At 42.0% G+C, this 14,381-nt stretch overlaps 1 protein-coding gene across 3 annotated transcripts; it reads right to left on the bottom strand.

The window, feature by feature from the left end:
- Positions 1–482: 482 nt before the first annotated feature.
- On the bottom strand, positions 483–14,019 carry khnyn (KH and NYN domain containing). 3 transcript variants are annotated; one of them, XM_030430474.1, is made up of 9 exons: positions 13,738–14,019; positions 11,304–11,556; positions 10,694–10,828; positions 5,570–7,374; positions 5,283–5,413; positions 4,340–4,436; positions 2,968–3,075; positions 2,661–2,762; positions 483–2,574 (listed from the first exon to the last, which is right to left on the bottom strand). In XM_030430474.1, the coding sequence occupies exons 2-9, from the start codon at positions 11,517–11,519 to the stop codon at positions 2,202–2,204; spliced, it is 2,967 nt and encodes a 988-aa protein (XP_030286334.1). In that variant the 5' UTR covers positions 11,520–11,556; positions 13,738–14,019; the 3' UTR covers positions 483–2,201. The 3 variants fall into 3 exon arrangements, with proteins under 3 accessions (XP_030286334.1, XP_030286335.1, XP_030286336.1); XM_030430475.1 differs by lacking the exon at positions 13,738–14,019 and adding an exon at positions 12,530–12,636; XM_030430476.1 differs by lacking the exon at positions 13,738–14,019 and adding an exon at positions 12,112–12,230.
- Between the last annotated feature and the right edge of the window lie 362 nt (positions 14,020–14,381).

Below are 14,381 nucleotides of genomic sequence, written 5' to 3'. Positions count from 1 at the left end.
TGAGTAAAATCACCCAAAAATGAAAATTCAGTCGTTATCTACTCACCCTCATGCTGATCGGAAAGTCAGGTTTAGTTTTCTAGTCCACAAAACATTTCTGAAGCTTCACAGCAAAATAGTGTTGCAGCATTCACAGAAACAACTGAAGTGGATGGAGAATTCTTTTAAAACAATTGAAAGCAGACATAACATGTGTCTACATGGCTCGATGCAAGTCTCCGGAAGCCCGAGATCCTGAATTGATTAGAAAAGACATTATCTATGTCTATGACATGTGGTTGAGTTTGTGCATCTACTTCAGATTGAGTGCTTTTAGCTTAACTGATGGTGCAAACTACCACCACTACACTGTTTTAGTTCCTCTAACTCCGGTGATAGTTCTATAAATACATAGGTTTGGTCTTACACTTCCAATTTTGTAGATTAAGATGATTTAAAAATGGCTCATTCCACAACAGAGACATTAGGAAACACCATGCCAACACTGTAAGGATTTTTTTTTTAATCATTTGAATCAAGAAATACTTTAATACATAAACAAGGGCAGAACTCTTAAAGCCATAAAATGTACATATAAACATTACAAACATGTTTATTTTATCTGATCTATGAGATGCTGGATTGAGGATCTGATCTTCAATCATATATAAGGATGACAGATCCACTAGCCCCCGTTTATTATCATCTCTCTCAGCTCATGAAGCTTTCCTCATCCAGACACACTCTAAAATGATCTTCTGCTCAACGCTACAGTCATGACAACATCAGACCTGGTTAAAATAAGTTAAAAAAATATATAAAATCGAGTGCACAGAATATTGTAACGATTGGTTTAGTATTATTCTAGCATTGGGACACGACATCCATTCCCCACAGCTGGTGGCGCTTATCTACATTTGGACCCAAACCATCTCATACAACAACTATCTACAGCTTTATCCAACGTTACCCGTGCGCCTTATTGTCTGTGATAGTTTTAAAACAACCAGGTGAAAAAGTTTAGGGGGTTACAATTCAAGAAAAATAGATCTGTTTTTATATTGCTCTTTTTCTTAACTCCTACAACAATTGTAAAAGACACAAGTGAGAATGAATTATCTCACCAACATGGCTGTAGAATGAAAAACACTGATGTCAAGCCGCTAAAACACCCTTGACGTGCACCCTTTTTTTAAATCAAAGAAAAAAAGAGTCTACAGCCATGCCAGTAGCTCAGTGAAGCTCTACTTTTGCTAAATGCTAACATCATAATGCTAACATGCCCACAGTGCCAATGCTAACAATCTGATTTTCCATGTCTATGTTTCTTCAGCCTGTAAGCATGCTATCACTGGCTAATTAGCAGCACTAGACACAAGTAAAAATTTAAAAGAAAAAAAGGTAAAGAAGTATTTTCCTCTTAAAAATGGAGAAGTATAAAGCAGCAGAACATGTAATACAAGTATAAGTACGTCAAAACTTTACTTAGAGTACATGAGTAAAATACACCTTCCACCACTGCTGGTTGCCTAGCAATGGTCTGAGCTAAATGCTAACATCAGCATGCTAACTCGCTCACAACGGCAATGCTAACATGCCAATGTTTAGCAAGTACGTTAACCAGGCTCACCTTCTTCATTTAACGTGTTAGCATGCTAACGTTTGCCAATTAGCACTGACCACAAAGAACACCTGAGGCTGATGGGAATGTAATTAGTCCTGCAAGAATTTGGTCATTAATCAATGTGGGGGGTCATTAAAACATCAGAATTCATCTGCTTGGGAACATGAATGTCTTTAGAAAATGTCAAATAAATCCATCATGTGGGACAGAAACTCATCTTCCTTTATAAAAAGATTGAAGAGTTTTCAAACAAGTTACAAAAGGACAGCATGGTTTGCGTCATTAGCTGCTCTGCTGAATCAGACTTAAATTAATCTGGAAATTTTTGCTCTGGATAGAACATTATGCACGGGAGGGATCGTAAGAAGAAACAACAAAGAAGTTGTACTCAAATGCAGGACACCACAGATAAATTATATGTGTTTTGGACTGTGAACAGAAAGTTGGTCCTTGTTAATGCAGATCAATGATTAGCCGGTGTGACTTCTTCTTCTTGTAGTTGCTTTGGTGGGAAACATTTATATCACTCAAACCGGGGCAAAATAAGGCATAAAAAAGTCTGAATTAACCCACGAAGAACACCAAGACTTTAACATGTCTAGTCCTGCTGCTGCTCCAGGATCAGACTAGACAGCACATTAATGTCCGTCTCTGCCGGGTGGCACTGCAGCACCAGCGCCACCATGTTGTCCTGACCCGCAAAAACCTGACAGAGCTGCTCTCTCAGGATGGCTGTTTCCTCTGGACTCCTGTCTACGGCCAGAGCTCCAAACTCCCTGTGCTGGTGACCTGCGTCCCATCCTCTTCCATGTCCTCGACGTTTACCCCGACTCTCTCCACGTGCCGGATCCAGCGCTCCACCCAGCGTTCGGTCGCGGAAGTTCAGGACCTCAGTTTGGGAGCGGGGAGGTTTGGAGGAAGGGAAATTGGTGGCTACGCCGGCAAAAGAGTGGTTTCCTGGGTAAGGAGTCCTGAGGGGAAGTAGAGAAATAATTCAGAGGACACAACATGATAGAGTTTCTTACTTATGAAATAATAAATGTGTGGGTGTTTATACCTGTGCTCTGAGCGAAGGAAGTCATCCAGGTGAGGCCCCCCTCTGCCCAGAGGGTCGTCCGGCACCATGAAGTGATCCCCAACAAAAGTGTACTGAAGAAGTCTGGGGAAGAAATCAAACCACTTTAAATAGGGGGACTAGCCCTTTAAACAGACAGATGAAGGACTAATCAGATCCTTCTATTAAGTACCGAAACATATTTTGCGACTAACCCTAACCCTAACCCTATCCTGCTGGTTGATATGGCACATTTCTGATTGAGACTATGGAAGCCGTCACATTTGAACGATGCGTTGACTCTTCATACCTCTTTTTGATGATGTCCCTCCAGACAGGCGACTCATCCGAGAGGTCTCTCAGGTTGTCGTTCGTCACAATCACACCGTCTGTCTTCTGTGCGTGCTGCAGCATAAATCTGTGGAAACAGGGAACGATTTTAAATGTAAAATTCCACAGTGGTTGTCCCAGTTCCTCGTACAAACTGGGTATATAATGGGTTTGCAGTGGAAAGAGACAATACGAAGTATGCTCACAGTTAACGGTAAAAAAAATGCTGATAATATCCTGTATGATGATTAGTATATTTTACATGCGGAATCGAAAACTGAGAAATTTTACTGATGCCAGTTTGAAGACAGGGGAAAGAGTATGGAGGTGATTTACAGCTGCTCCGATCAGGACTATGACGAGAGGACATGACAAGCGGGGACAGTAGAGACATGAAGTGGCATGTTATGTCCATTTTATGTCCTACTTTGGGAACTGAGGATTTATTAAGAAGAAACCAGAGGTGAAATGCAGCTCATTTTAGTTCAGTAAAAGATAGAAAGTTGAATTGAGAAGGTGTGTGGTTGTATTTATCTGTTTAGTAAGGACAATATGTGTAAAAATATGCAACATTTTGTGAGTCAAGTGGTGGTATCACGAGACAGGCCGGGCTGGGAGCTAACTGGTTAGCATGCTAACTTCAATAGTGTTAAGATTCATTAATTTACCAGTCTGATTTAAGTGCCTGACTGCTGTGATTTAAATACTATGCACTAACAAGCTGTATTATTAAAGAGTTGTTCATGTCCTGTTGATAAATGTGACTGGATCAAGCGTTAATGAAGGGTTAATACATTGGAGAGAAAAGCCAGCGTATGAGAGAGAACACAGCTGCCTTCAGTGGGGAGAGGCCAAGGTTATAGATAATGAATTTGTTTGCACAGAGGGAGTCCTTTTGATGGGAAGTAGGGAGTCAGCAGAGAAACTCACAAAAGAAACCCAAACAAGTGCAGGTTGAGAAAGTAAGAAGACAGGAGAGAGAGGTTCAAAATGCTCTATTAAAAAGGGCCTGACGTCCAAAACTAAAATCTTTGAGCAGGACAACACGTACTAGCCAGTCAGAGCACAGCAAGGTGGGACTGCCTTGGGAAAAAACACCCTCTGTAGATATTAAGGACTCATTACATGGTAATGAAAACACAGTGATTCTTAGTTTCAGGTGATTACACGCTACTAAAAACATAGTTATGAATATTATATTACATTTCGGCCAATAGATCCTCCTTTCTCATTCACTTTCACACAGATTTCACCAGCCAGTGAGTCAAACCAGTAACTTTCATTTCCCCGGGCCTCAGTTTAAACCTGTTATCACAACACAGACACTCTTATTTTAAGCATGGACTGTCTACCTGTCGTCGTACGAGCTGATCCTCTTGCCCTGCACCTCTCTGGAGGGCGTGTAGGAGACCAGGCCAAGCTTCTGCAGCTCGCCCAGATAGTGCTGCTCTGTGAGGCAGGAACAAACAACACTGTGTTTAGTGAGGAGAAAACACACACACACACACACGCCCACACACTCACCAGTTTGCTAACATCTGATGTGTTTGTCTGTTACATGTGACTCAGAATCAAATACAAGGAAGTGCATCAGCCTTTGTCATTTAGAAATCACAGACAGTGTTTGACAAAGTGACTTAACAACATGTAAAACACACATTATGATTTGCTGGAAAAGAGCCAGGATTAAAGTAAACGTATCATTCAATGTAGTGAATAGTGGAAAACATGCAAGTGCATACATAAATAGATAATTAATGTAAAGAAACGTGCATGTGGGTTGAGAACTGAAATGATTAGTTGACTAGTCGGTTAACTGATCTACAGATTATTTGGTGAGTGTTGTGATAATGGATTAATTGTTTAAGATCATTTTCAAAGCCAAAATGCCAAAAATGTCCCTTTTCCGGCTTCTTAAATGTAAAAATGTTGTGTTTTCTCTGTCTTTCAGATTGTAAATTGATCAACTTGGACTAAATAATGAAGTGAATGATCAATAATAAAATTAATCGTTACACTGTGCCAACCATTAGGCCTGCTTCTCAGGATTATTGTCCATCTATGTGCTAATTAATTATCTAATTCAATAAGATGTCAAAATAAAAATAAAAGCTCTTCAATTAATGTCATAAATGAAAAAGAAAGCAGCAAATTCTCACATTTAAGAAGCTGGAAGCAGCAAATGTTTGACGTTTTTGCCTGAAAAATGACTAAAATGACAAGTCCATTATCAAAATAGCTGTAATTAACATTTGCATCCATCTACAGCACAACACGAGGAACAGGAAGTGTTACCTTTGGTCTTGGGGTCGCTCTTCTGTCTCCACTGTGGCAGGAGGGCGGTGATGTGACGATGGCCTCGGTCCCAGAAGTGCTGGACGGCCAAAGCGATGCCTCGACAGGAGAAGAAATGACCCAACCCGTGACTGTGGAAAACATCGAACCGTTCTCAAAAACAGACGTCAAATATACGACAATTTAAACGTGCTCAAGACTTTTAAGGACTTGCAGACAGCCTGCTTTAAAAAATATCTCTAAATCCTTCCATGAGAGAAACACAACCTTAAATGAATCCTTCCCACCTCATGGCCACGTTGCTCCCGTCAATGATGATCGCCCTCAGCTTCGGGTCCCCGGGCTTGTCTGTTAGCTGAAGGTCAAAGGGCATCTGCAGCCCCTCCAGGAAACGCTGCTCCCCTGTCACCACCACTGAAGAGGCAGCCATGAAGCCCTGTCTTTCCCTCACCCTGGTGGGAGACGAGTCTTTCCCTGTGAAGATGGGGGGCTGAGGGGCTTGGAGTGCTCGTTTTAAGTCCGTCCGTGGCTTTGGATTGATGACGATGTCTTGGGTTGGATGGTTTTGTTTTGGGGTGGCTGGATTAGGCCAGTAGTCAGTTTGTCCGTATTGTTTGTTGGATTGGAAATTGTTGTGTGGAGGATCGATGGATGAGGAGTAAGTAGGCATGGGCGGCCCTTTCACTTCTGGAAGGACGATATTGTGCAGAGTTTGGTTCTTGGGAGGCTGGTGTCGCTTCGGCTTTGAGCTGTACTGATTCATCTTGTGCTGCTGGGGTTGATCAATCCAAGTAAACAAATCAGGCTCTGCAACAGGTCCAGTTCGGTTTGGCACCACTACCCATCCCTTGTCATCAGATTCTCTCTTTTCTGCAGGTATGAAAAGCTCACTTTCTCCCCGTGCTTCATTCTCTCCCGGTCCAACCTTCGGATTCTCCAGCACCACGTCATCCATCTCTCTCGGCCCCTCCCTGAAGGCGTCCGTCTCTTTGCTCCCGTCTCTCTGCAGCTCCAGGAGCAGCTGGTGAGTGGATCGATCAGGCAACATGTTGTAGACTTTGGCGACTTTCTGCTCCTTGTACCCGCAGCTGGCTGCAGCTTTCTTCACCACTCCTAAGACGAAGTCGTCCTCGCGTCCTTCCTCCATGTCCTCGGTACTACCCTCTTGTCTGAAGGGACTCGTGCCTCCGGCAGCTGCATCTCCCCCTTTCTCACAAACATCTAACACATCTCCATTATTTCCTCCTGCTGCCATTTCCTCATCTTCTCTGTGCTCCGTCTCGCAAGGTCGGTTCCTCTCGCTTTGATTAGAGGCAACTCCGTTTTGACTCTTCTGCGTTTGGCGATGCTGATTTGCCTGCTCCTGGTCACTGCGATCTTGCTCCTGTTGGACCACGTCCAGGATCTGCGAGGCCTCTTTGGCTCCTGTTCGCGCGAGGACTCGTTTGACGACATCCTCCGTGTACCCCATGGCTGTGAAGAACTTCAAAAGAAGCAAAAACTGCAGCTCCTGTTCTTCCTCCACCCCTGCTCCCTTTGTCACATTGGTACCTCCTGTTGCCACTTGCTCCAGCTGCTCTTCCTCTCCCACCTCCTGTGGAGAACGAATGAGTCTTTCCTCAGCACCCTCTGCTCTCCCTCGAGCGCCTCCGGGCGCGGGGAAAGCCTGAAAGAAGGAGTCTTTCGTAGCAGAGTCATTCCCCGATCCTGCAGTCATCCCTTCCACCCACCGATCAGTAGTGCTGTCCCATCTACCCTCTGAACCCTCAAGCGATCGCGCCCCTGCATTTCCATCTGTCAGTGCCTGGCCGGGGTTCGATCCAAGTCCCGATTCTTTCACCAAATCCAGCAGAATTTCCTTCACAGACCCTGGTAAGACCAGTAGATCAAGGATGTGCCTGTCCTCCCAGTTTTCCACAAGGGTTTTGAAGGCCCGGCGCGAATCCAGAGACTCGCCTAGGCCTCGGTCCCCGTTCTCAGAGTACCTGGACTGTATGCCCTCGTACCTCTCCACCAGCTCTGTGATGAGGGAGTAGGCTCGCACCACCGGCTCCAGAAGACCTGATATAAGGAGGGATCCTGTAGAGCCAACCTGGTTTGGTGAGAGGAAAAGTGCATGACGTTAATCTTGAGGGCTGTAGGGATAAATCGAATCACCCAAGGACGATAAGTCACTTATTGGAAGCTGGAACTTAAGTAGATGCTGACTTTAAAGGAAAGAAACAACTAAAAAAAGACCCCTAAAATGTCTCCACACAGCTTATCTGACATAATTCAAGTCTTCAGAAGCCAACAAATTGTTTTTAAAAGATGTTATTTAAACCCTCGATGTGTGGTCGAGCTGGTTCACCCTCTTCAGACGGGGTGCGTGCTAACACATTTAGCTTAGCATCTACAGCGAAAGATTTCGGCTTACAAAAGATTGTAAATAACACCCTTTCAAATCAATATGGGATCTCGGGGCTTCCTGACACTTGCTTGACCAACTGTATGACGCCACTTTATGTTTGTTATTTTTAACATTTTATACAAGACCCCCTTTAATTGTTGCTGCAACATTGTTTTGCCACACAAAAACCAAGGAAAACATCATGAAACTGTGCTGCCCTTTAAGGTCAGTTTGTATTGAGTGTATTCAGTCATTAAAACAAAGAGACTCTGTTCATTTCGCTCGAAAATCAATCAATGAGGATCTTTCTCTTCTGATTAAAAACTTCTTCCCTAGAACTACATAGCAGCTTTAAAGCTATTGTTGAAGACACAATAACGAGGGATTTCCAATCAATCTGTAGCAACAAGTAAGAGTGAAAATTAAAATTGACAGAGCTGATGAAGTTTCCCTGAGTTGTATACTTGCGTTTTGACTAAAACATTTTAGCAAGAGGGTAAAATTCCCCAACAATGACACAACAGCATTACACTTAAATCTTACTTCATACAGTTTATAGACGACAGATGACAGAATAGCAATATTGACCAATAATGTGATTTCTTGTCAGAATAACAAGAATGCAATCCCAAGATACCACATTATTAGTCAATATCATTGTTGCGTCATCCAAAAAGCCACATTAAAGGAGCACTCTGTAGTTTTGGGGAAGAAATTTTAATCAGAAGAATATTTAAATTTTATGCCTAAAGAAACTAAATAAACAAACTCGCTTTGTTTTCATGACTGAATAAACTGAATAAGCAAACTAAGATTAAAGGACAACACAGTTTCGTAGAGTTTTGTTTATATGTGGCGGACCCTGCCACATTTTCTAACTTCAAACAGTGTCCTGGGACCTTGTTTCCTCTGAGAACAGCTTGTTTATTCACTTATGGAGAAAATAAAGATGTCTGAGTTTGTATTATTACCTCATCGATATTGTAAACATTAAAATTCCAAGTTTGAATTTCTTTTTTAAAACTAAATACAGGCACGGAAATGAGTGATAATTCAGAGTTGCTCAGGTATAATAGAGCAGATGTCATGCAAAGGTAAGAGAGGTCAGAAATTAGTACCGCGGCTCGTTCCAAGGTTCACAGTTTATGCCGGCGTACTGTGTATGTTTTATTAAGAAGGCCACATGATGCGAGTCAATATGAGGAAGCGTGTTACATAATTCTATAAACTCTGACTGGTAATCAATTAGATCTGTCTTGTTTAACCCTCGCTTTTAACAGTGTATTAAAAAAAAAAAGGTGTTATTGATAACAATCCGTCTCCCCCCTTCTGTGGTTGCAAAAGTGGTTGCAAGTTTGCTGCACTGGCTTACATTCCTAATGTTAAGATGTATTATTTTGCATGTGTGAATCGAGTGCCTGGCTGCTAAGCTAAAATCACTATGCGTTAATTAACTGTATTATTAAGAGTTGTACTTATCCTGTTGACAGATGTGACTGAAACAAGCATTAGCCCCATGATATGAAGGGTTGATACATTGGAAAGACAGGCCGGGATATGAGAAAGAACACAGCGAGCCTTTTGTACGGAGAGACCAAGGATATCAGATGATGGACTGTTACTCTATGTTTTGCTCGCACGCACATGATGTCCTTGAAGGAATAAGTAGCAGCTGGGGCGTGAGCAACAGACGAGGTTTAGAACTGCTGAAAACATGTCGTAGGATGAACTCAAGACAAGTACGCCATGAGGAAGTTAGACAGTAGAGGGAGGTTCTTTCAACAGGGATTGGAGGAATCGTGCTGCCAAAAGCCTGTGCACCAATGAAGGGGGAGCTAAGTCTAAACCAACGGCTCCACCCCATCTGTTAAAGCCAATGAGAAGATACACACTTTCGCAGCTAAACAATGATATGAAGCATTGTAAAGAGAAGTCTTTATCCTTTTCTGGGCGATGGGTTGCAGAGTAGCAGCGTTCCGCTGGCTGTAATTTGTCAAACAGAGAAGTCTCTTGATATCGAGCTTCTGTTTAATGATACAATTGTAAATAAATGTTGAAACGGTACATCGCATTACGGTCTTCTCTCAAATAAACAAACACACTGACACTTCCCCAAACTGGCAACTACCAATCCTCTCAACGCTGATCGAACACAGATTCCATGTGATACCAATGTTGTTAAAAGACCCAACAAACATTTTAAAATCATTAATTCACAATCAGAATGTTTTTTAAGGACAATAGATATGTACTGTATATCCTGCACCTTAATACAAGCTCTGTAAGGGTGATTATTTGAGAAGAAAAAAGGGATTTGTCTACATTAAAACGGCATCAATGTGACCTTTAACCTCTGCGACTGTGAGCCACGCCTCCCCAGGGGAGGGCGGGCACGGAGGGAGAGGTGCGAGGCGTACGCCGCAATCTGCGACACAATTCACACTCCTTCTTTGAGTCATTTCTCAGTCAGATCTGAACACAGATCTGAGCACATATTTCTAAATTCTGCATGACTTATCTCTTTCAGCCATTGTGAATAAACACCCATAACTCTGCTTAGAAATCACAGATTAAAGACTCTCCCTGATGCAGAACTTGCTTGAGAATTACGCCATTTTTTAAGTTTTCTTCAAGATCAAAGTCTCCCGGAGGCAGTTGTCTGTACAGCCTGGGGTGGACTGTAAACAGGAAGTGCTGGAACTTAATTCGGCTTACTTTTAATGATGCCAATTTGCCAAAATGTTGAGAGATATAAAGAAAAAAAAAGGGGCTCGAGACGTAGCCGACGGCTAACCCACCCACAGAGGCAGACGGTGAAATCCCCCGCGTGTTGCAGTTTTATATAATCACGTTTCATTATTTCTCGACTCGTGCCAGAAAAACCTCCTTGATGCTGCCCGAGGAAGAACACAGCCGGCTTATTTTGACTCCTCTAACTTTTCCTGCTTTCGATGTCTCTCCTTTTCGAACCCTCTCTTCATGTAAACGTGGAAAAACAAAAGACCCACAATGCAACACTCACCACTATAAGCGCCGAGGTGCTTCTTATCAGGCAGTCCATGAACAGCCCCCTGGCTCCGCAGAAGACGCAGTGAAGGAGCTTCGGGTAGAACACCTCCTGCTGCTCCTCCTGGTTCACAACTCCCCTCACAAACAACTGCAACACAGAGACATTTGGTATCATCATTGTTTTGTTGAATTATTGCTGCAGAAGTGGTGAAAAATAATGTAGTAGGAGAGTCTAAATATGTATTATTTATTCTATAGAAGGAGAAAAATGAGATTCAAATAGAATTTATTTAAATATATCGCTTTGACAGAGCTCCCGACACGAAAAGATTCTGAAGATCAGTTTCAAGTCATCTGTGTTCATGAGTCAGTCAGTCAGTCAGTCAGTCAGTCATGTGTCATCAGGTCGCATACACATATACTGAAACTCCACCAAGACTTATCAATCAACATTTAAAAACCCTCGATGAGTCATTTACCAGCAACACAGCCTGTTATCTAAGTGCACTCTAGACCAGCACTGGCGGTGTTGACAACAACAACACTATCGGCGGAACCACCTCTCCCAATCAAGTCTTGCGGACTGGCTCGCGATCAGGACCAACAAGGAGACGGTGGCTTACTTTGGCGGCTTTCACGCCGTCGCTCCGCCCCTGCAGTTTGAGCCAGATCTGCCCGTTGTTGCCGTGAGACAAATCGTCCGCCCCGATGGCGAACGCCACGCAGAAGATCCGCTCCACGGTGCCGTGCAGCGAGGTCAGAGATCCGCGCAGCATCCCGGCGCACGCAAACTCGTCCACCACCACCTCCAGCTCGCCATCACTTCTCTCGCCGTCCATCCTTTGTCTTTAAGTCGGTGTCATAGAGTTGAACATACTGCAACAAAAAAAAAACACAATTCAAGTTACAAATCTTTAAACAGGACTGATCTACATTGTTCTCTTAAAGGGTAACTTCACCCATTTCACACATTCAAATGTTCTTAGAGAGAGTACAAAGAAAAAAGTAGTATAAACTCTTCTGAGGCTCCAGAGGAAGCTGCATGATATCTGATAAACTTCCGCCAGTGATGTCACGCAGTGGTTCCATTGTGGGTAAAGTCAGCACCAGGTTTTTAAAAAGGAAGCAGAAAGCGTGGAATAAAACAAGTGATATCTCTGATTCCGCTGTAACTATTGATTGACATCACTGTCGATTAATTGGTTAATCATCTTCTTGATTATTTCTTTGGTCATTTGGTTTTGTCCGCAATCCAAATATATTGCGTTTACTGCCATCAAAGAGGAGAGGAACCAGAAAATTCACATTTAATAAGCCGGAATCGGAGAATTCTGACTTTTTTTTCCTTCAAAAATGATACAGACACATCAGAATAGTTGGCGACAAATTCAGTGGTTGAAAACAAATCAATTAATCGTACTGCAGCTCTACCTAAAATATCTGAGGCTGTTGTTGTGCGATGTTGATGTTGTGGCTTTAATGCTTATTGTAGTACGTGAAAATGCAAACAAGTCGTCCATGCAATTGTGACTCCGTGGACGAGCAGTTATTGCCTGGCAACAACAAACAAAACACAGTAAACCACTGGTCTGATCTCTGACAAATGTTAAATCTTAATCTGAAAACTAACTTTACTCTCCAGGTTAATGTTGTAGAGTACAGTGATAGAATACAACTAAGTTAATTTATAATAATAGCAATAATACCATTATTCAAATAGCCTCTTTCAGTGAAGTTTGGGAGTTTTTTACAGTAAAAGCATGTAAACATTTAAAATAAAGTCTAAACTTGATATGCGAAAGATGAAAAAGTTAAATAAAAATAAATACAATCTGTTCAGGTCGTCTACCTTTAGTCCACTTTACTTGAGAATTTCCATTTTCTGCCACTTCATAGATCCACTTCACAAACATCATGTCGTAAACGACAAACATTTCAAAAGTAAACACTCACAGTCAGAATATTGTTTTGAATCAAAATAGATACGTTCACTCTGCACCTTTTCTACAAGCTCTGTAGACGTACTATTTAAAAAGAAACAAATGAGTTGTCCACATAATAAAGTTTCCAATATGACCTTTAGATAAGCACTTAGCATTAGCACCACATTTTAAACAGTTATAAAATGCAAATTAGAGTAACCTTAAAATTGAGTGCAATAATAAGAATAATTTAATTGTTGTAACTGTAATTTAATTTAAAATCGTCTGATAATCAAAAGAAATTTGAATATTGGATCCGAGAATCGATATATACTTGTAAATATGTGTATTTACTGTGATACTTAAGTACATTTAATGCCATAAATGTACTGCTGATACATTAGTTAATCTCACACAACTCAAAATTAGTTATATGCATGTGCATGGATATGCAAAATAAAAGTCAAATGTCGCATTATGTTTGTAGGCCGAAAATATTCACAAAACAGAGTTAAAATTGAGATACTTTACAGAATAAACAAGCGAAACACTTTATTATCCTGATATCACTGACTAACCTGGAGTAGTAGACACCATATGAGTGAGCTTCACATTTATTAAAGTAATATCTCAGCACGATATGTTTAGTTTTACTCATATATATGTTTCTTGGGTACTTGTCTCCCTCACTAGTAGCGTATAAATAACAATACTCCTCTTTTCAGTGACGTGCAGTAGAAGTGTTAAGCAACATAAAATGGAAATATTCCAGTAAAGTACGAGCGACTGGCTCTTCGTGCCTGATGAGGAAACTCAAACATGTAAACAAGGCTGTTTCATCGTTAATACAAAGACTAATATACATGCTTGCTTCTCCTCTTTTGTTCCAACAACACAGCTACAACTAAATCTGCGTTAAGACGGTTTCACGGAGTAAAAAATATGACGCATTATCGGACATTATTTGGCAGCTGTGCGAGTATTGCGAAACACTTATCCTAATATAAATACGCCGATGAACGCGTTTTTACAAGCGACAGAGCGGGAGGCGGATAATCCGCTCGACAGGACGGGATAAAACACACAAAAGTCATTTTAAGCGTTAAAATGTGATGTTTCTGAGCGGGGTTCTTACGTGAGCTCGGTCACCGCGCGCCCTCAAAAGTTTCGTTTCCAGCAGGGGAGGCGGCGCAGCTCGCAGCCTCGCGCTTCCGCTATCATACAACAACAACATCCATCGGTCCGGAGTTCAGCAACAGGCGTCGTAATGTCACGAAATGACCCGAAAAAAACCCTCCAGCTTGTGGGCGGTCGACCAGTCCCTGCCGCTGTCCTCTGGGGCGGATGAGGAAGTCTGCTGAAAACCCCGAAGACAAAACCGAAACTAAAGGAAAAACACACGCGGCTCATATCACACGCAGGGCGGACGCTTCAGGGCCGCATGACCCCCCTGAAAATATAATTTTAATGATCCAACACACTCACAACGAGCCTGTAGTCTCACACTACAGCTGCTATAAAGTTCATTTCCGGTGCTTTTTTATAAAAATGATTTGTTATTTTTAATTATACACTCTACAATATAAAACATTATGGGATGTGTTTTTGACATTTATTTTTATTTAAATGTGTTGACTTAGTGTCAGAGTCAGACAGCAGCAGATATAGGGGATTTCCAGTGACGTCAGAAGCGGGTTTTTTCTTTCTTTCTTTTTTCTAATGTTAACTCTTTGTTGACACATACAGACAGACAGACAGATAGACAGACGGGCTTCACAG

The sequence above is a fragment of the Sparus aurata genome, chromosome 10 (assembly GCF_900880675.1).
Source record: "Sparus aurata chromosome 10, fSpaAur1.1, whole genome shotgun sequence".
Classification (NCBI taxonomy): domain Eukaryota; kingdom Metazoa; phylum Chordata; class Actinopteri; order Spariformes; family Sparidae; genus Sparus; species Sparus aurata.
Note: the sequence above shows the minus strand (reverse complement) of the source record. Positions and strands in the feature narration are given on the sequence as shown.